At 44.0% G+C, this 20180-nt stretch overlaps 1 protein-coding gene and 1 long non-coding RNA gene across 7 annotated transcripts in view; one reads left to right on the top strand and one right to left on the bottom strand.

The window, feature by feature from the left end:
• The window catches only part of SQOR (sulfide quinone oxidoreductase), a 64497-nt gene that overhangs the window by 8586 nt on the left and 35731 nt on the right, over window positions 1–20180 (top strand). For all 5 annotated transcript variants that reach the window (XM_033190225.1, XM_033190224.1, XM_033190223.1 and 2 more), the window contains 2 exons: window positions 16618–16868; window positions 19663–19833. In XM_033190225.1, coding sequence (XP_033046116.1) covers window positions 16635–16868; window positions 19663–19833 — 405 coding nt within the window. In that variant the 5' untranslated portion in view covers window positions 16618–16634. The remainder of the gene's footprint in view (window positions 1–16617; window positions 16869–19662; window positions 19834–20180) is intronic.
• LOC117070715 lies at window positions 13358–16677 on the bottom strand. Of its 2 annotated transcripts, none has more exons than XR_004432021.1 (3): window positions 16584–16677; window positions 15233–15316; window positions 13358–13518 (listed from the first exon to the last, which is right to left on the bottom strand). It is a non-coding gene; the product is annotated as an uncharacterized LOC117070715 (long non-coding RNA). The 2 variants fall into 2 exon arrangements; XR_004432020.1 differs by lacking the exon at window positions 16584–16677 and adding an exon at window positions 16439–16529.

Below are 20180 nucleotides of genomic sequence, written 5' to 3'. Positions count from 1 at the left end.
TCTTTATTCTAGGACCAATTTCTGACTTCTGGGAGGGAGGGCTGCTTCTGGAAGTGGGGATTGTGGTGATTTCACTCTATGATAACTTTTTTATATCTTTGGCTATTTGTTCTAAGGTAGCCCATGATGTCTTTATAGGAAAATGATGTGTTTTAACAACCACCGTGTTTGGAGTATAGATTGTGAGAGCTCTTCAAGACAATGCTGGTCTAGTAAATGTGGTTTCGTGTTTCTGTGAGCACATAAATGATGCTTGAGACGGATGAGGGGCATCTGAGTTTGGAGGAAAGTCATGAGCCTTTCAAGGTCTAGGTGATAAAATCCAAGCTTGTTTTGAATCATCAAATAAGAAAGGTTTTTAATGGCAACTAGACACCTCCACTTATTTTATACTCAGGGAAATGGACTCAAAATGGCTAAATGACTATCTCATGGTCTCACAATCTTCATTTCCTCACTTATAAAATGGGAATAGTAATTCCCAGCTCTCTGGTTTTTGTGAGTAATTATGATAAGTGCATAGCACAATACCTGTCACATATCAAGACTTCCACAAATGATTTGGGGTCTTGGGGGGAGAGATTGGGAGGAATGGTTTCCCTTCTAATTATGTTCCAGGCCTGCTTATTAAGGCCTTGTTATTCTTTGCCACAAAAATTCACATCTCGGGTCAATCTAAGGAGTTATTAGAACAAAGTGTCCCCATTTGAAAGCCTGCTTGTGAACTTCTATTTTCCTTTTCTCATTTAGAGGATAGCAAATTTTTAGAGGATAGCAAAGTTTGATGCCACCCAGCCTGCTCCTTTATTCCATTGATGAAGAAAACATGGTCCAAAATGGGTCAGGATGAGCTGTACCTAGCACTCCCTGGGCTGTGGTCCTGGGTCTTTTGAGTTTTGATATACCCTCAGACAAAGCTTCACCGGGAATGGGTCAGTGTCATCTAGCTGGATACAGGAGACACGTGAGCTGTCTACACCTCATTCTATCCCAACTATTAAAGGATTGAGTTTAGAGTCTCTCCAACTGTGTTCAAATAGCAGATGTATACCTTGTAATTAAAGAGTGTTTTCTCATTATGGTAAGACCTCACACACTGGGTTCCAAGGAATGATATGCCTGAATGAAATGGCCAGTCCGGTTTACAGTGAACTTTTTGCATGTCAGATTCTGAGTGGAAATCCCAATGCTCCTGAGGCTGATGAATAATTTAAATGTGGTCATTTAACAAACTCAGGAAAACAAGTTGATCCCTGTTGTGTGACTGGGAGTATATTGATTCCACATCAGACTTCTTTTTCCAGTGAGTCGTGTCCTACAGTCTGCAGATGGGCACACACAGGCATATACAGACTAGGAAAGGAAACCTGAAAATTACCTGACCAGAGGCCAACTATGAGTGGTGGGGTTGAAGGGGAGCTAAGTTGTGCTTATTTATGTACTAGAACGTGAGAAGTCAGGCTCCCACTGGCTACAGCAAGCAGAAAAACAAGGTGTTCTTTTTTTTTTTTTCTATATAATTCAGTCAAAACTCTTAACTTTCAGTTGAAATAATCCAATTGACTGACATGTTTTCTTTCCTGGAATCTGAATGCAAGCATTTTCCTTGTGTAAATATAATTCTTGTTTTCTGCTTAGCAATTGTATTGGTTTGGCGAAATTGTCAGTTCTCTTGTTACAATGCATTCTCTGATTGTAAAATAAGCGCAGGCCAGGGAAATTTGTAGGACATTTCTCAGGAGCAAAGGGAGCCACTGTTTCATTGTCAAGTCCTCATTAGCAACTCTTAATCAGTAACTCTGTAAAGAAAATTCCTACAGTTTTGCCCCTGAAGAGTGAGGGAACTAAAGAACCCCAGCGCGGCTCCAGTTCTTGAATCATCGGAGAGCTATACAGAGTGTTCCTGTTTCCCTGATGACTCAGTCCTGACCCACTACTGGTGTACTTGCTTCACAGCTTAATATTTAAACAAATGTTTGGATTTATAACAGCTCCAGAGGGAGAGTTTCAACATGGCCCTGCAGGGCTAAGTGAAGATTGCTCCATTTTCTTTATTTGTTAACAATATACTAATACAATTCCTGAACACACAGGCAAGAATAGCACTGCCATTACTCAGGAGGAGGTGTGCCAAGAGGAAGAGCACAGCTGCTATCCTTTCTCGGAACAGCACTCATTCAGTTTTCAAGGGGTGTGCTTTTCTTCTCTCTCACAGTGCCTTGGAACTTTACTCCACTTTGAGTAATTCTAGTATGGCTACTTACATCTTGTCTTCATTATATTCACCTGAACAAGTGGATATAATGTCATAGTTCACATTCTTCCTTCTTCTTTATCCCCTATAGCTGATTGCCGCAAAAATGTCAGTGTGTGTCTCACATTCACACCCTTCATCTCTGTTCCCATTGCCCAGACTCCGCCCTCACTGGTGCCTGAATTTCTGAAACAGCCACTTAATGGATCTTCATATTCCTGGTCTTTCCTGTTATAACAGACAGACTCTTCTTACCCATCATTGACTCTGCAGTGCCTAGCACAATGCCTGGCATCTAGTAAACACTCAAAAATGCTGAACTCAACTGAATTGCTCCAATTCATCCTCTCAACTTCTCCTGGGGACTCTTTCTAAGTCTTTCTAAACCCAGCTTTATTAAGACCTTCCAAGGGCTCTCACTGCCATTAGTGGTAACCACAGGCTGAAATGCACACCAGGGCTGAGCAGGTAACAAATGAACAACATAGGCTGAGTGGGGCTGGAGTGAACTGAAACCTTGTGCAGGGTGGAGAAGACCAATGCCAAGAGTTTCCATGTGAGAATGTGGGCTTAGTGTTAGAGGCCAAGAATCTGGAATATTTTTGGCGACATCTCCGAATTTTTTAATGTTGATGCTGAATTCAAAATTCAAGAAAAGCACTGTGAGCCAAGCAAAACACGGCTCCGGCCTGCACTTGGCTTGCAGGTTGCTGCTTTGTGACCCCTAGATCAAATTGCCATTGTGTGGGATTAAGTAAGCTCTCAGACCTAAACTTTAGTAACACATGCCTATCCAATTTTCTTTCTCCCTCTTCCCAGTGCGCTAGACTGCCCTCCTTTACATCCACAGTTAGGAGATTCTCATTGCAAGTGATTCTACTTTCAAAATCTTGAACCCAACTGTCCAAAAGTAGCCCAAACAGGTCCCTGCTCTAACTTCCCTTTTTCTGCTCATATAATTCCTTTTTCTTCAGCTGCCTAGATGTCAACTTTGGCTTTTTTTTTTTTCTTCCAGAAACCTTTCCCACATCTCCTGAAATTTTTCTCTCTTCTCAGCCTCTATCTTATCTGAATCTTTATTTGCATTTCTAATGCTCACACCTGGACCACTCCAATAGTCTCCTAACTGTTTGTGAAAATCAGCCCGTGTCAAACTGGTTTTGTTTCTCCTCCAACAGCAGGGTTAATTTGTTCCAACACCGGAAGTTTCTCCTACTCAAAGCCGCTCCTTTGTGCGATCACTTTCCAGAACTTTGTTTTCCCATGTAAAGCCTCAACGCTCTAGCTAAAAGAGTGGGAGGGGGCCAGGCCTGGAGAAATTGCTGTCTCTCAGCATGCATCCTTATATATAGTAGGCACTCAGTGAATACTTGTGGAAACATTCTTTTTTTTTTGAGACAGAGTGTCTCTCTGTCGCCCAGGCTGGAGTGCTGTGGTGGGATCTTGGCTCACTGCAACTTCTGCCTCCCAGGTTCAGGCAATTCTTCTGCCTCAGCCTCCCAAGTAGCCGGGACTACAAGTGCGTGCCACCATGCCCGGCTAATTTTTTGTATTTTGAGTAGAGACAGAGTTTCACCGTGTTAGCCAGGATGGTCTCAATCTCCTGACCTCATGATCCACTTGCCTCAGCCTCCCAAAGTGTTGGGATTACAGGCGTGAGCCACCGTACCCGGCCTAGAAACATTCTTAAATAGCAGCAGAATTGTGACCATGCGGATTTCATGTAAGTCTGTTTCGTAAAGATGTACTTACATATTTAGCATAGCTAAACGTAAGTAATTTAAATCCTGTATCATTTGTGCAGGTAAAAATTCTCCTAAGAAAAATTCAGCTTAGATTATGTTTCCTGATTTTCACTTCTGCAAATTTAGCCACTGTGCGATTGAGACAAATTCAGTGTAGGTATAAACCTGAATTTGCACAGACTTATATGCTGCAGAAAACTTGTTTCTTACCTTCCTTTCTGAGCACTTCTGGTGGATGCCCTCCTTTATCAAGGTTAAATGGACAAAACAGATGTGATGATTTTTCTTGGTAGAGAAGATATCTTAAGTTTCAATAGAATGGAGGATAGTATATCACAAAGGAAAGGAAGGCCACGTGCTGCTGCTTCTAGAGCGGTTACTGCATTAAAAACTCAAACTGTAACTATGTTATTTAGTTGCAAAAATTTAGCTCAATCACCCACATAATTGTAATATTCTTCAGTAATGTGTAATTAAATTGCATTTTAGAGACGGCATCTTTTTTTTTTTTTCCTTTTTAAGACGGAGTCTTGCTCTGTTGGCCAGGCTGGAGTGCAGTGGCGGGATCTTGGCTCCCTGCAAGCTCTGCCTCCCGGGTTCAGGTGTGTCTCCTGACTCAGCCTCCTGAGTAGCTGGGGTTACGGGCACCCGCCATCATGCCTGGCTAGTTTTTGTATTTTTTAGAGACAGGGTTTCACCATGTTAGCCAGGCTGGTCTTGAACTCCTGACCTCAAGTGATCCACCTGCCTTGGCCTCCCAAAGTGCTGGGATTAGGAGAATTTTTATTAGAATTTTTACCTGCATGAGCCCCTGTGCCTGGCTTAAATTGCATTTTAAATGCCACCTGACAGTTTAGTGGATATGTGAGGAGAAGGAGCCGAGCAAAAATTTGTTAAACATGTAAAAGCTTCTATCTGATTGAATAGTTAGCACATGCATTTTAATCTAGATGTATTATAATGTACCTGGGATTTGTTTTAATCAAGTATGGTGAGGCCAACAGATCAGGAGGTGACTGCTATGAAGGAAGAAGCTCTTGCAGTTCCCTAGAAACAGGAGGCATAACACCCCATGTGGGGCCATAGGGGAAAGCACCTGCGTAGGTCGGGGGCAGAAAAAGTGAGGGGAAAGAACAGGCGAAAGGCAGTACTGGGAGGCAGGGGAAAGGGCTGGCCAGGTTTGAGACTGGCTAGTTTGAATAATTTTACAGTGCTCCAGGGTGCATCAGCTGCCTGTAGTCATATTTGTCTGATGCCTGGCCCTGGAATAATCAGGGCAGAGGAAAATTGCCTCCTGGAGTGTAAAAGCCAGATAGAGGAGCTGGTTCAGAATATGGCTCTGGATTGGTTGGTTTACATATCAAAGGTGTGGTCATAGGCAAGTCAGGCAAGTCTTTTACCATCTCTCAGAATGAGTTAGTTGTGGGAGGGGCAGTCTCTCTGGGATTAGCAAGGCCCCCAAATGTCAAACCATAAAAAAAATACAGACAATGAAAAACAGAATTAATACAGCAGGACTCAGAATATTTACATCAAGGGGAAACAGTCAGTTGCCTTCCTGGTTTCATGAAGTATCTAATGCAGTGCCATTGATATGTGCTGTAAATATTACTGGACACGTTACTTGCATGTATTTCAGATTAAGATGAGATCACGCTAAGAATCTCGTTTATGGGCTGTTTGGCATTTTCTTGGCGCCCGAAGTTGTGCTAATCAGGTGACAGTAACAATTTCCTTTTTGAGATATTTCCAGATTTAGACCTACCTTCTTAGAGTTTAAGTCAGAGGGTATGATGGTTAATTTTATGTTCCGGTTTGACTAGGCTATGGGGTGCCGAGAAGTTTGGTGAAACGGTGTTCTGGGTGTGCCTGTGAGGGCGTTTCTGGATGAGAGTAACATTTGAATGGGTAGATTGGGCAAAGCAGATTGTCTTCCCAATGTGGGCTGGCCTTACGCAATCAGCTGAAAGCCTGAATAGAACAAAAAGGCTCACATTCCCATGAATGAGGGACAGTCAGCCCTCCCTGCCTGGGTATCTTGGAGCTGGGACATCGGATGTTCTCCTGCCTTGAGACTCAACTGAAACATGGCTTGTCCTGTGTCTTGAGCTGGTGTTGAGACTGAAACTGTACCATAGGCTCTCCCGGGTCTTCAGCTTGCTGACTACAGATCTGGGACTTAGCTTCCATAATCTTGTGAGTCCGTTTCCAGGAATGTCCTTCATGTAATAGGGAAATGATGATGTTTGCTTTGGTTGCCTCCCTTGTTCCTTTCACCTCCTCTAGTTAAATCTTGTTTTGACCCTGCATTGGCTGTGGGCGCAGGGAGTTTTCCCGTGTTCCAGGAGGTAGCCAGGTTGTAACTAACAAGCATTGCTATGCTTGTATTTCTGATAAATTTTCTAAAAGAGATCTCAGAACAAAGGGTCCTAACTCACCAAGGATCCAGGTATTTGTTGTGATTTACTTTCTTATTCAAAATACATATTAGATATTGTATCTAATTTTGTATTTGTAATTTTGGGTTATGAAACCCCAGATTTGAAGCCCCAAATTGTATAGGCTTCAATGCCCATAAAACCCAGATCTGCCCCTTCTTAGAAGCCTGTCCCTCTAGGAGACAGCATGTGGGGCCACCCAGTGATGCAGGACTCTTCTGTTCTGCCCCATCGCAGCAGAGGGGCCATCCCTGGAGTTGGAAGGTGCAGACTGGGAATTGCTCCCTCTCTGAATTGCTAGCTCCTGCTAATGCCTGCATTGCTGCTGCAAAGGATATTCAGAAAAAGTTCCTCATCAGAAAAAGAATTCATGCTAGCTCTGGCCCTGCTGCTGATGCAGTGTGTGAAACCCTTGAGTGACCTCGCCTCTTGGAACCTCAGTTTCCCCATTTGTAAAGTGATATCAATACTTCCAGTATGAGCTCCATTTTGGGCCCTCTGAATTGTAAAGCTCTATGCACATGGGAGGATGTATGATTATAAGTTGTGTTGCTATTACTTGTGTTGCTAATATCTTGCTATTATTGAAATATGTCCAAACCTTAACATTTCAGTGACTAAAGAGCAAAATCAGTGTTCACTCTGACATACTGTTTTTTTGATTTTCCATTCATTCACTCATTTTAAGTTTTTATTGTGTAAACTTTCATCAAACATGTACAAAAATGACTGCCACAAGGAACTCCCCATATATATCCATCCACTGATTTCAAATTATTGCCAACTCATGGCCCATTTTGTTTCGTCTACACCCCTACCCACTTACACCTCCTAAAATATTTTCAAGCACATTCTGAGTCATTTCAGCTATAAGAATCTCAGTGTATATTTCTAAAAGATAAAGACTCTTAAAAAATTAAATCAGTACTATTATTGTACCTTGCCCTTCTCTGCCAAAAAACTTAATTTCCTTCTTTTCAGTTTATTTAGTAAGCTAAAATTTAATAACAGGGAGGCTGACGCAGATGAATCACCTGAGGCCAGGAGTTCGAACCAGCCTGGCCAACATGGTGAAACTCTGTCTCTATTAAAAATATAAAAATTAGCTGGGTGTTGTGGTGGGCGCCTGTAATCCCAGCTACTCAGGAGGCTGAGACAGGAGAATTGCTTCAATCTGGGAGGAGGAGGTTGCAGTGAGCCGAGATCATGCCACTGCACTCCAGCCTGGGCAACAGAGTGAAACTCTGTTAGAAAAAAACAAAACAAAACATATATTCACTCTTATCTCCCACCTCACTCCATGGCATTCAACCAAGCTACTTTAAATTTTTTTTTTTGAGATAGAGTCTTGGTCTGTGGCCCAGGCTGGAGTGCAGTGAGGCAATCTCCACTCACTGCAACCTCCTCTTCCTGGATTCAAGTGATTCTCCTGCCTCAGCATCCCTAGTAGCTAGGATTATAGGAGCACACCACGACGCCTGGCTAATTTTTGTATTTTTAGTAGAGATGGGGTTTCACCCTGTTGCCCAGGCTGGTCTCAAACTCCTGAGCTCAAGCGATGCACCCGCCTCGGCCTCCCAAAGTGCTGGGATTATTTTATTTTCACTCAAATTTAAAGTAGCTTGGGCCAGGCCTGGTGGCTCAGGCCCGTCAATCGCAGCACTTTGGGAGGCCGAGGCGGGTGGATCTCTTGAGGCCAGGAGTTTGAGACTAGCCTGGCCAACATGGCGAAATCCTGTCTCTACTAAAAGTAGAAAAATTAGCTGGACTAAAAGTAGAAAAATAGCTGGGCATGGTTGTGGGTGCCTGTAATCCCAGCTACTCCAGAGACTTGAGGCACCAGAATCGCTTAAGCCCAGGAGGCGGAGGCTGCAGTGAGTGGAGATCATGCTGCTGCACTCCAGCCTGGACAACAGAGCGAGACTGTCTCAAAAACAAAATAAAATAATTTCAGCCAATAGGCATTTTTCCTGAATTATTAGTTTGAATTAAGTTCTGTTGCTTAGTCATGTGGCCTTAGGCAAGTTCTCTATCTCTACTCAAACCCTCAATTTTATAATCTGTAAAATGGGAATTCTATTTAAAAGGTTATGAGGAGTCTTTGAGACAGCACAAGTACAACTGGTAAACAAGAAATGTTAGTTATTATTTCGATGATATTTTTTTGAGATGGAATCTTGCGCTGTTGCCAGACTGGAGTGCAGTGGTGCGATCTTGGCTCACTGCAACCTCCGCTTTCTGGATTCAAGCGATTCTCATGCTTCAGCTTTCCCAGTAGCTGGGATAACAGGCATGCGCCACCACATCCAGCTAATTTTCGTATTTTTAGGAGAGACAGGGTTTCACCATGTTGGCCAGGATGGTCTTGATCTCCTGACCTCATGGTCTGCCTGCCTTGGCCTCCCAAAGTGCTGAGATTACAGGCGTGAGCCACCACACCCGGCCAAAATAGGTTATTTTCCTACCAAATCCTGTCTTCTGGATGTGAAATAAGAAAATATTTGGTTAAGAGGTGTAAATAACTGATAATAGCATTAGGGCTGACTTAATTAATTAAATATGCCCAGAAAGCCCAGGTGGGAGGATTTAGTTAAGGAGGAGGAGGAGTTTTCCAGCAGTTCCTCCACCTGGGCACCAGGTGTAAGCCTGATCCGTGCTGTGTCCACAGTGCTCGCTGGTGCCCTGAGACTGGAAGCTACAGATCCAGACACAAGCTCACAGTAAGCTTGGCCCGGGTCTGGCGGGAGGAACAGGGTAGGCGACAAGAGCTGGAGCCTGTTTGTCGTCTGTTTTCCTCTTTGATTTTGGAAGTGTTCTGCAAAGCGATCTGTTAAAGGTTGACCCTGTGGTTATTGAAACCCAAAGCAGAGTGGGCCCAGCCTGGCCTAGGCTTGAGAGGAGACAATTGTTAAGTCAGAGACCCACTGTGTCCTCAAAAGCAAAAATAGCTGAAGGGTTGATGACAATCCTTGGCTTGGTGGATCTTTCATTAAGAATGCTCTGAGTAATTCTTACTTAGCGAGCAGCTCTGTTTGAACTCTGCCAGGTGCCCTGGCTGCTCACAAACCATGTCATGTGACATAAGATTAGGACACTTTTGACACAGGCAGTCTGTATTGCTTGTCCAGGAAGCGCTGTAGTGGAAAGGTATGAAGTCCCAAAGACTTGTCCAGACCAGGTGTGGAACCAGGGGCCAGTGATGGAAGCAGGGGATGCCCAGTCAGCTGTCTTATCTTTCAATCAACAGGGACTTTACTTTTCCAGTTAGACTGCGGTCGTATCAAAGCATTCATTCCGATTCTTTGAAGGAGGGATGCAATCAATTTAGAATTAATAGAGGAATATTAATCTAACTTAAAAGCATAATACTATTTGATTATAAAATATATATTGCATGTGCCATTTGGTACATGAAAGTTAAATTTACTTTATTTATTGATTTTTTTCTTTTTCTTTCTTTCTTTCTTTTTTTTGAGACAGAGTCTCATTCTGTTGCCCAGGCTGGAGTGCAGTGGCATGATCTCGGCTCACTACAACCCCTGCCTCCTGGGTTTAAGCAATTCTTTTGCCTCAGCCTCTCAAGCAGCTGGGATTACAAGTGTGTGCCACCACTCCTGGCTTATTTTTGTATTTTTAGTAGAGAGGGGGTTTCGATATGTTGGCCAGGCTAGTCTTAAATTCTTGACCTCAAGTGATCTGCCCACCTTGGCCTCCTGAAGTGCTGGGATTACAGGCATGACCCACCACGTCCGGCCGGTAGTTAATTCTTATTTCTTAAAAAAGTTAAGTGTTTCAGGCTATCTTCTGAGGAGACTAAGAAATCATATCAGATTTTTGCTCCTTGCTGACAGAAGTTTTCAGTTTTCTATTTTTTCTCTGCTGACTTTAGGGTCCAGTTTGGTCTTCTTCTTTTTTTTGTCTTTTTTTTGTTTTTTTTGAGACAGAGTCCCACTCTGTTGCCCAGGCTGGAGTGCAGCAGTGTGATCTCAGCTCACAGTCACCTCCGCCTTCCGGGTTCTAGCAATTCTTGTACCTCAGCTTTCAGAGTAGCTGGGATTACAGGTGCGGGCAACCATGTCCCCCAGGTCCAGCTAATTTTTTCTAATTTTTGAAGAGACCAGTTTTCACCACATTGGCCAGGCTGTTCTGAAAGTCCTGATCTTAAGTGACCCACCCACTTCAGCCTCCCTAAAGTGTTGGGATTATAGGCGTAAGCCTCCCTTTTTTTTTTTTTGCCTTCTGGTTAAGATTGTGTGGCTGGCCGGGCAGGGTGGCTCACACCTGTAATCCCAGCATTTTGGGAGGCCGAGGCAGGTAGATTACTTGAGGTCAGGAGTTCAAGACCAGCCTGGCCAAATGGTGAAACCCCATCTCTACTAATAATACAAACTTAGCTGGGTGTGGTGGCAGGCACCTGTAATCCCAGCTACTCGTGGGTGCCAAGGCAGGAGAATCGCTTGAACTCGGGAGGTGGAGGTTGCAGTGAGCCGAGATCCAGCCTGGGCAACAGAGCAAGATTCCGCCTCAAAAAAAAAAAAAGAAAGAAAGAAAGATTGTGTGGCTGTTACTTCCTTCAACTGTTTCTTTCTCTGCTTGTTACTATAGACTTACTTTAGGTCAATGTCAGTAATTCCTGTTGGTTCCTAAGTGATGTTTTCTGATGCCACTTCTAATATCAAATATATGTTATCTTTTTCAATACCAATCAGTACCAACTAGGTGCCCAGTAATTCAATTCAGTTGTGACATTAGCTTCCAGAGTTAGTGGAGGCCCCATAGTTTAAAGCTCAGTCCTGCAAGACTGCCCTCACTTCAGATGCCAGCCAGGCAGGGCATCTGCTGCTGGCCCCAAGGGGACCCGCACCTGTGTCTGGCCAACTACAAATTCCAAGGCTCCCATGATCCATCCTCCTCAGGTTCGATAATCAGCTAGAACTACTCAAAGAACTCAGGGGAACACTCTACCTCGGTTTACTGGTTTAGTATAAGGGATACAGCTCAGGAATTGCCATATGGAAGAGACATACAGGGCAAGGTAGCAGGGTGGTGCAGAGCTTCCAGGCCCTCTCTGGTCACACCACCATCCAGCACATCAGTGAGTTCACCAACCTGGAAGCTCTTGTCTTATTGTTGAAGAGCTTTTATAGAGCTCAGTTTCCAGCCCCACTCCCCTTCCCAAGGTTGGAGGTGGGACTGAGAGTTCCAGCCCTCTAATCACAGTCACATGTTTGGTTTTTCTGGTGACCAGCCCTATCCTGAAGCCATCTAGGGATCCCACCTTGAGTCCCCTTACTAGCATAAACTCAGGGACTCATTATGAAAAACAAATGACACTTCCATCACTCAGGTAATCCCAAGGGTTTTAGGAACTTTGAGCTAGGAGCCAGGAACAAAGACAGAATATGTTTTATATTATACCATGGTTTAAAAGTGGCATTTAGGCTGGGTGGGGTGGTTTATGCCTGTAATCCAGCACTTTGGGACGGCGAGGTGGGCAGATTACATGAGGCCAGCCTGGCTAAAATGGTGAAACCCCGTGTCTACTAAAAATACAAAAAATTAGCTGGGCATGGGGGCGCGTGCCTGTAATCCCAGCTACTCAGGAGGCTGAGACAGGAAAATTGCTTGAACTCGGGAAGTGGAGGTTGCAGTGAGCTGAGATCTCCTCACTGCCCTCCAGCCTGGGTGACAGAGCCAGACTCAAAAAAGAAAAAAAAAAAAAAAAAAAGAAGTGGCATTAAAAAATTACGATTCTTGCCCTGGTTTGTTTCTTTGACATTGCATCGTGCTCCACCTTCTCCACAGGCAGGGCTGGATTATGGTTCTGGGTTTTCTGATTTGGAAGTTTAGGTGAAGTTACATTGTTAGAATTAGAGAGTAATTGAGATTTTTCGGCATTTTGAAACTTGGACATTCCCTCTAACATATTCTTTTGTGTTTTTGAAGTTGTTGCTTATAGTTCGAAAGTGAAATTTGACTGCAAAGGCCAGGACATTCTGCTATGTGACTGTCAATGATGTCAATAAAACTGGTTCAGAGGACTTTTTGTTTATAAATACTGAATCCAGGAATAGGCTATGGATAATTAATGAAATAAAGCAGAAGTAGGCTTCTTGGCTGAGTGAGAGAAATATTTGTGTACATTTTCAAGAGAGGAACCATGAGGTGTTAGCCTGGAAGGGAGCTAGTGAAGTGGCTACGTTGACTGGGGTGTATACCCATGACTTATTGTCTTGCGCCAGGAAAATTTAGGACACGGACACACACAAGGAGTTTAGGAGTGGAGGTTTAATAGGCAGAAGAAAAGAGAAAGAAAAACAACTCTATTGAGAGAGAGGGGTCTTCTGAGTGGAAAGACCTGGCTGGTGGTGGATGTATCAGATTTTACAGTCAGGTTGGTGGAGGCCGTGTCTGATTTAATAGGGCTCACAGATTGGTTTGATCAGGTGTGATGTTTACATAGTGCGTCAGGAAGGCTGGCCTCCGCACCCTAATCTTATTATGCAAATGAACGTTCCCCTTAGTTGGGGCCATCTTATCTGCTCCTTACTGTACACATGGCTGACAGAGGGAAAATGGAGCCGCCATCTTGAACATGATTGGCACAACTGCCAGCATCTATGTCTGCATCTCGATTTTACAGGCTGCTCTTTGTTAGACAGGAAAATGACTTGGGGCTGCTTTTCATTAAAATGAAAACCTTACCGAGGACTTCCATACCCTCACTATCTGCCTGAATAATTTTTTCTCAACTTTTGTACCACTAGGAGGCCAAACAACCTCAGACGGGGTGGCTGGAAATCAGAAACTGAGCCAGGCCTCCTCCTGCCCCTGCCCTGTGGGGTTCTTTCTATGGGGCCTTTTCCATGGGGATAGATATAGTGTCAGGACCATGAAAACATGATTTTTATTTTCTGGAAAGTGAGAAGTTTTGCGCTGTGATTCTATCATTCTGTGGACATTTAGAATGAAAGGCAGGATGTGATGACTGGGTATGCACCATGAAATATCTTCTTCCTTCCGTATGAAACATCCATGTCTTACTTGGTGATTTCTTCTTCTCTTCAATCTAAAAAAAAATCTGTTTGAGTAATTTAAGAAATTTTAAATGTATAATGTATTAAAGAAAACTTGAGAAAAGTACACACAAAGAAGAGGAAAAATAATTATAATCATATTAAAACCATTGCTAATATTTAGGTATCAGTACCTTGAAAAATGGTTTCCCTTTTCTGGGAAGTTGTAGAAAGTATACCCCCCCCTTTTTTTTTTCCCATTTAACATTATCACACAAGCATTGTTTTGTTGCTGTTGAGACATATTGTTCTAAAGGTCATAGAGATAGTACGGTGTAGTGGTTTAAAGTAGAGGCTCTGACACAAAAATACCTGGGTACAAATCACAGTCCACCCATGGGCTGTATAACCTTGACAGTTACTTAACTGCTATATGCCTTAGTTTTACCATCTGTTAAATGGGAATGATAGTGGTAGCCAACTCACAAGTTAAATGCTTATGTAGAGGACTTAGTAAATGTTAATTATCATCTAAAGGAAGATTTTATTAATATTAATTTTATTTATTTATTTTGAGACAAGGTCTCCCTCTGTCCCCAGGCTGGAGTACAGTGGTGAAATCACAGATCACTGTGGCCTTGACCTCCTGGGCTTGAGTGATCCTTCCACTTCAGCCTCTCTAGTAGCTGGATGCACCAATATGCCTGGCTAATTTTTTTTTTTTTTTTTAATAGAGATGGGGTTTCCCTATGTTTTCCATGCTGGTCTCAAACTCCTGGGTGATCCCCCACTCTCAGCCTCCTAAAGTGCTGGGGTTACAGGTGTGAGCCACCATGCCCAGCCAGTATTAATGTATGTGTATAGTAGAGACTTTTATAAAATATGTAAAAGCTGAAGAAATCAAAATCACTCATTATTCTAAAACCCAGAGAAAACCACTTACCAGTGTTAAGATTTTGGCTTTGTTTTTTCTAATACATTTTCTCTTACATAGTTGAGAGAATATTGCATTTCTAATTTGTTTCCTGATCATGATGTAAACATTTTATATATATATATATATATATGAAGAGAGAGAGAGAGAGAGAGAGAGAGACAGTCTCACTCTGTCACCCAGGTTGGAGTGCAGTGGCATGATCTCTCAGCTCATTGCAACCTCTGCCTCCTGGGTTCAAGCAATTCTCATGGCTCAGCCTCCCTAGTAGCTGGGATTACAGGTGCACACCACCACGCCTGGCTAAAAATTTTTGTATTTTTACTAGAGACAGGGTTTCACCATATTGGCCAGGGTGGTCTTGAACTGCTGACCTTGGGTGATCCACCTGCCTTGGCCTCCCAAAGTGCTGGGATTACAGGTGTGAACCACCACACCTGGCCTATGTAATTTTTATGAACATAATTTTAAAAGACTACAGAAATCATCTTGGGTTCCATGTTTTAGTTAACCCTTCCCCAGTGTTTTGATATTTGGATTGCTCTCTGTCCCCATATTAAAGTGGTGTCCTGAGCCTTTCCTGGCCTGTGTGGAGACTGCAGTTTTTTTTTCTGTCCCCAGGACATAATTAGCCCTAATCCACAAGCCAATTAACAGAGGGGTGACCAGATTATGAATACATTTGTGAAAAACATCTTTGTAGTGGTTTTTCTTCTTCAGTATTAGAGGTTATTTCCTTAGATTAGATTCCTAGAAATGGGAATGCAGGATCAAAGCGTAAGTTTCCAGAAGGGTTGTATTGACTCTAGACTCCTGGAAACACTGTATGTGCCTGTTCTACTTACCGTGGGCCTCCAAGTCTCCTTCATACAGCTCTAGGTTGCTTCTCAGATCTGAAATACTGGAGAAGTTGTTGGGGCACCAAAACTCTGGAATAAAGTTAATCTTAACAGCCCCTCGGCTCCTCTTTCCCATTCCCTATTATTTTTCCGCCTCTCCAAGGCCTTTCTTTTTATAGCCCCTTTGCCCTCTCAGCTTTCTCTAATCCCCTTGTGCAGACTTCCTCTTCTCCAGTCGGGAGGGGGAAAATGATATAATGAAGTCATTTCATTAAGAAGTTAGTAACCTTAGCAGCTGTAAGTGTTAATCCCCAGCTGGACACTTACATTTTCATAAAGGGTTCTTGGAGCAGTGTTGAACCCTAAGCACTGGACTTGACGGTAGGATTTGGGGCACTGTCATACCCAGGGAGGGAGATATGAGTCGGGGTCACTCAAGGTTTACAAGTGGATGGGGTCCTGGCTGTCGGGCCAGCTTTGTGCGTGGGGTGAAGCAAAGGTCAGTCTCTGAGAAGCCTTAATTTCCTCTCTGCCAAAGCACTCACTGCTCAGAGTAGAAACAGGTTTTCTTAAAGGTAAAGTGAGTCTCTCGGAGGAACTGTTAAGGATAAATTGTTTACTGAATTGGATGTAATAAGAGACTGGTCAGCAGCATGTGCAGATTCCTTCAGTAAAATATAACTTTATGATACCATGTAGGGCTCCTTTTATGGCTTTCTGAAATCATCTGGCTGAAATTGCTAGAGGTGTAGAGGGCCTTCACTTGTGTGTCTGTAGCCAGTGATTTAATTACACTGTATTTCCCTGGGCAAGCAGAGCCAGGAGGCCTCTGGATGGGGGCTGCGGCCTTGATTGTCTTGGTGGGTACTCTGAGTTGCAGAAGGTGGGTTTCTTGCTGGATGGTTTCTGTTTCAGCAAGGTCTCAGGTGCTTTTTACTGCAAGGAATGTTGTAGGTCTCTAATTGTGGACTCGTATATCAGTTTTAATGGACTGAAAACCCAGAGAAAGCATTGGAGAGTGTACCTCAGTGGAGAATGGGCCAACAGCTGGATACAGCCAGATGGTGCCCTAGATCTTATGGATGGACAAGGATGGGCACAGACAGGTTATTAGGAAAGAATTAAAGAATTGGGGAATTTGGTTCCAAGTCCTCGATAGCCTGAGCATAGGAGGAAGGGGAGAAATGGAAAGTATAATCAATTGATAGCTACCAATTGGGTGCTCTCAGGAGGCCTTGGGACCATAGCCAGCGGGGAAAGTGGTCTTGAGAGATGATGGGGACCAGTGGGAGTGGGCCAGATGTTGGCCTCCGTTCCTCCTGGGAAGAAAACGCTTCAGTCCCATGATGGTTTCTACCTTGGCACTCATAGCTCTGTCTCTTCCTTTCCAGACTGATCCTGCCTGAAGATGGTGCCACTGGTGGCTGTGGTATCGGGGTCCCGTGCCCAGCTCTTTGCCTGCCTGCTCAGGCTGGGCACTCAGCAGGCCGGCCTCCTTCAGCTGCACACCGGGGCCAGCCATGCAGCCAGGAACCATTATGAGGTGCTGGTGCTGGGTGGGGGCAGTGGTGGAATCACCATGGCCGCTCGCATGAAGAGGAAAGTGGGTGCAGAGAATGTGGCCATTGTTGAGCCCAGTGAGGTAAGCCTCCCCCCTTGAGGGCCTGGGTGTGTGTGTACGTGTGTGTATATGTGTGTGTGTGTGAGTGTGTGTGTGTGTTCTGGGGTTGGGTATGACTATCAAGCAGTGGGTCTTCATGTGTCCAGGCTAGGGCTTCTCCTGGGCACAGAAAGCAGCCTATCCAAAAGGACTGGGAGGAAGTGGAGGGAAAGAGAGGGAGGACAGATCTCTTGGCTTTTACTGTTCTCCTCTGTATTAGTTTCTTAGGGCTGCCATAACTAATTACTACAAATTGGGTAGCTTAAAACAACAAACGTCTATTCCCTCACAGTTCTGGAGGTGAGAAGCCTGAAACCAAGCTATGGGCAAGGCCGTGCTTCCCCTGCAGCCTGGGTGAGAGGGATGGGCAGGCGGCTTTGTCTCATGCCTCTCTCCCAGCTTCTGGTGGTTACCCTGAAATCCTTGCCACTCCCTGGCTTGCAGTTGTACCACTCTGTTCTCTGCTTCCATCTTCACAGAATGTTCTCTGTGTGTCTCTGTGTCCCTGTGTCTTTACATGACCCTCTTAGAAATCCAAAGTCGTTGGATTTATGGCACACTCTTGAAGAATGACCTCATCTTAATTGGATTACATTTGCAAAGACCCTATTTCCAAATAAGGTCACATTCCCAGGTACTGGGGTTAGAACGTCAACATCCTTCTTTGAGAGAGACACAATTCAACCCACGACACTCTCCCAATGCCAACCTCCTGCCCAGAGGAAAATCAATGGCCACTGCACCTTCTTATCCATTCCCGTCTGGAGAAGGGATGATGCTCTGGGGGGCAGGGAGGCCTCTGGAAAGCTGTCAGTGGGCTTAGAAACTTAAATGCAAGGGCAGGTTATAAGGGAGAAAAGGTAGCTGACACTAGGAGGGAAGACTGAGTAAGGCACTGTCTCGCAAAAAACATATTAAGATTGTCCAAAAGCTTCAGAAAAATATTCAAGATTTTTGGTGGTTTGCCTAATGTTTCCTGCGGAACCAGGCATGTACCGGTTGGGAGCTGTATCTTTGGGAGAAAAAAGCAAAATGGATCAGGTGCCTGTTTCAGGGGGAGGACAGGACAAGGAAGACATACTCCTTTTCAAGATTTGTCCCATTCAAGGGAATGATGTTACCTAGGGCCATGATTTGAGAGGAAACTAGGGGGCAGTCTCTATCATTTTCCTTTGTAAAGTGGCATCTCTTCAATTCGGGAACCTTACTTTAAATGACAGTAGTCTGCGAGCTGTGTCAGGTGGCCACTCTTTCTGGTGTATGTTGTATTTTAGCTAATGCATGGGTGGGTCTCCCAGTCGGGCTTCTCTTTGTAAGGAGACTGGCTCTTCTGGGACCTGGGCACAATTCAGGTGGCCAGAATCAAGTTTGTCTTGCCCTGTGAGAAAGTACAGGGCAGGAATTTCTGGAAGGAGTTGCCAGAGCCACAGGCTTGGTACTTTCCCTGCTGAGTCTGGTTTAGTGATAGTTGGAGCTGATGTTCATAGTCTAAAAATAAAATCTGAGCTTGTATTTTTGCTCCTCTTACTGTTCAAGATGGACTGGCCATTGATGAGCTCGCTTAAATGGAGACCACTGTCTTCCTCCTCTTGGATCACATTATTGGTTGTAGGGAGACTGCAGAGTCATTCCTGGTGTCCTCTTCACCTCTCTGTGGGTTTTGGCAGTGCTGGCCCGCCACTTTGAGGCATTTTGGCAATATTGAGAGCTCTTGGTCCGCAGTCTACTCTAAGTGGATTGGAATTCTTAGAGGCCATTATACATATCTGCCCTTTGCCCCTATGTCCAGAACTTTCACAACTAACTTAGATCAAGAATGGACTATCTGTTGCCAGGCACAGTGGTTCATCCTGTAATCCCAGCACTTTGGGAGGCTGAGGCAGGCAGATCACCTGAGGTCAGGAGTTCAAGACCAGCCTAGGTAACCTGGTGAAACCCTATCTCTGCTAAAAATGCAAAAATTAGCCAGGTGTGGTGGCACATGCCTGTAAGTCCCAGCTACTCGGAAGGCTGAGGCAGAAGCATCACCTGAACCCAGGAGGTGGAGGTTGCAGTGAGCCGAGATCATACCACTGCACTCCAGCCTGGGTGATTGGGTGAGATTGTCTAAAAAAAAAAAAAAAAAAAAAAAGAATGGACCATCTGAAGCAAGAAAACTCCAGAAGATAGTGAAAGTTTGGGCATGCATTGCATTGTGGAGCAGGATCTGGTACTTACTGTCTTTGGGTGTACAGTCTCTGAGGGTCTGAGAAAGTAGAAGAAAGGCTGATCAGGAAACACAGCCCTCACTGGGCTTGGGAGACACAGTTGGAAGTGAATGAAGTTTAGAGGACCCCTGGAAGTGGCTGTAAACCTTCCAGACTTACCTCTGTCTTCACATGCTCCTGAGGGGCCATATTTAGGCTACTGGGCTTAATTTTTAAAATATTTGTTCATATGAAGTATCCATAATATGTGTGTAGATACGCATGTGTATATAACATGTACATATTAAACACCAAATCAACTTTCAGCAATAAATAATGCAGTGGTCACTAAAGATAGTTTATAGCTTTTTCGATGATCTTGGAAGAATTCTTGTGTTGAGTGACTGTCCTTCAGAACTTACCATAATAGGAGACACATAATAGAGGGAGCTAATTTTGTGGAGACCTTTCCATACGATGCTCTAAGAGTCAGGAGGGAGTAACTGAGGGAATCTAGCTCATACTGTTAGCTATGACCCCTTTTGATCAGTGTCAAACTGCAATAAATTTTCAAATACTTTGTTTCTTAGAGACATTTCTACCAGCCAATCTGGACACTGGTGGGTGCTGGTGCCAAACAGTTGTCCTCATCGGGTCGTCCCATGGCGAGTGTGATTCCATCTGGTGTGGAATGGATCAAAGCTAGAGTGACCGAGCTGAACCCAGACAAGAACTGCATTCACACAGACAATGATGAGCAGGTAACCACTGGGGCCTTTGGATTTTTTGTTAATCTGATGGCTTGTATTAATACACAACCATCTTAAACTGGATAGCTTTGTGTTGAAAGAGCAGTATATATGCACGAGTGTACATGAATGTATGTGTGTTGAATACTGCACAAGATGGCAGGGTATATGGTAAGTGGAGGATATATGGAAGGACTGAGTGATATTGAGTTAATAAACAACTAAGGTAAGTGTTTGTTGAACACCCACCGTGCACCCTATTGCTTAGTATAGTATCTTGCACCTGAATGTTTATCAAACCATTTGTTTATATGTTGCTACATGTTAAAATAGCAAGCACCTTCCTCTTTCTCTTTTTC

This window comes from Trachypithecus francoisi, unplaced genomic scaffold (assembly GCF_009764315.1).
Source record: "Trachypithecus francoisi isolate TF-2019V2 unplaced genomic scaffold, Tfra_2.0 Lachesis_group3, whole genome shotgun sequence".
NCBI classification, from domain to species: Eukaryota; Metazoa; Chordata; class Mammalia; order Primates; family Cercopithecidae; genus Trachypithecus; species Trachypithecus francoisi.
Note: the sequence above shows the minus strand (reverse complement) of the source record. Positions and strands in the feature narration are given on the sequence as shown.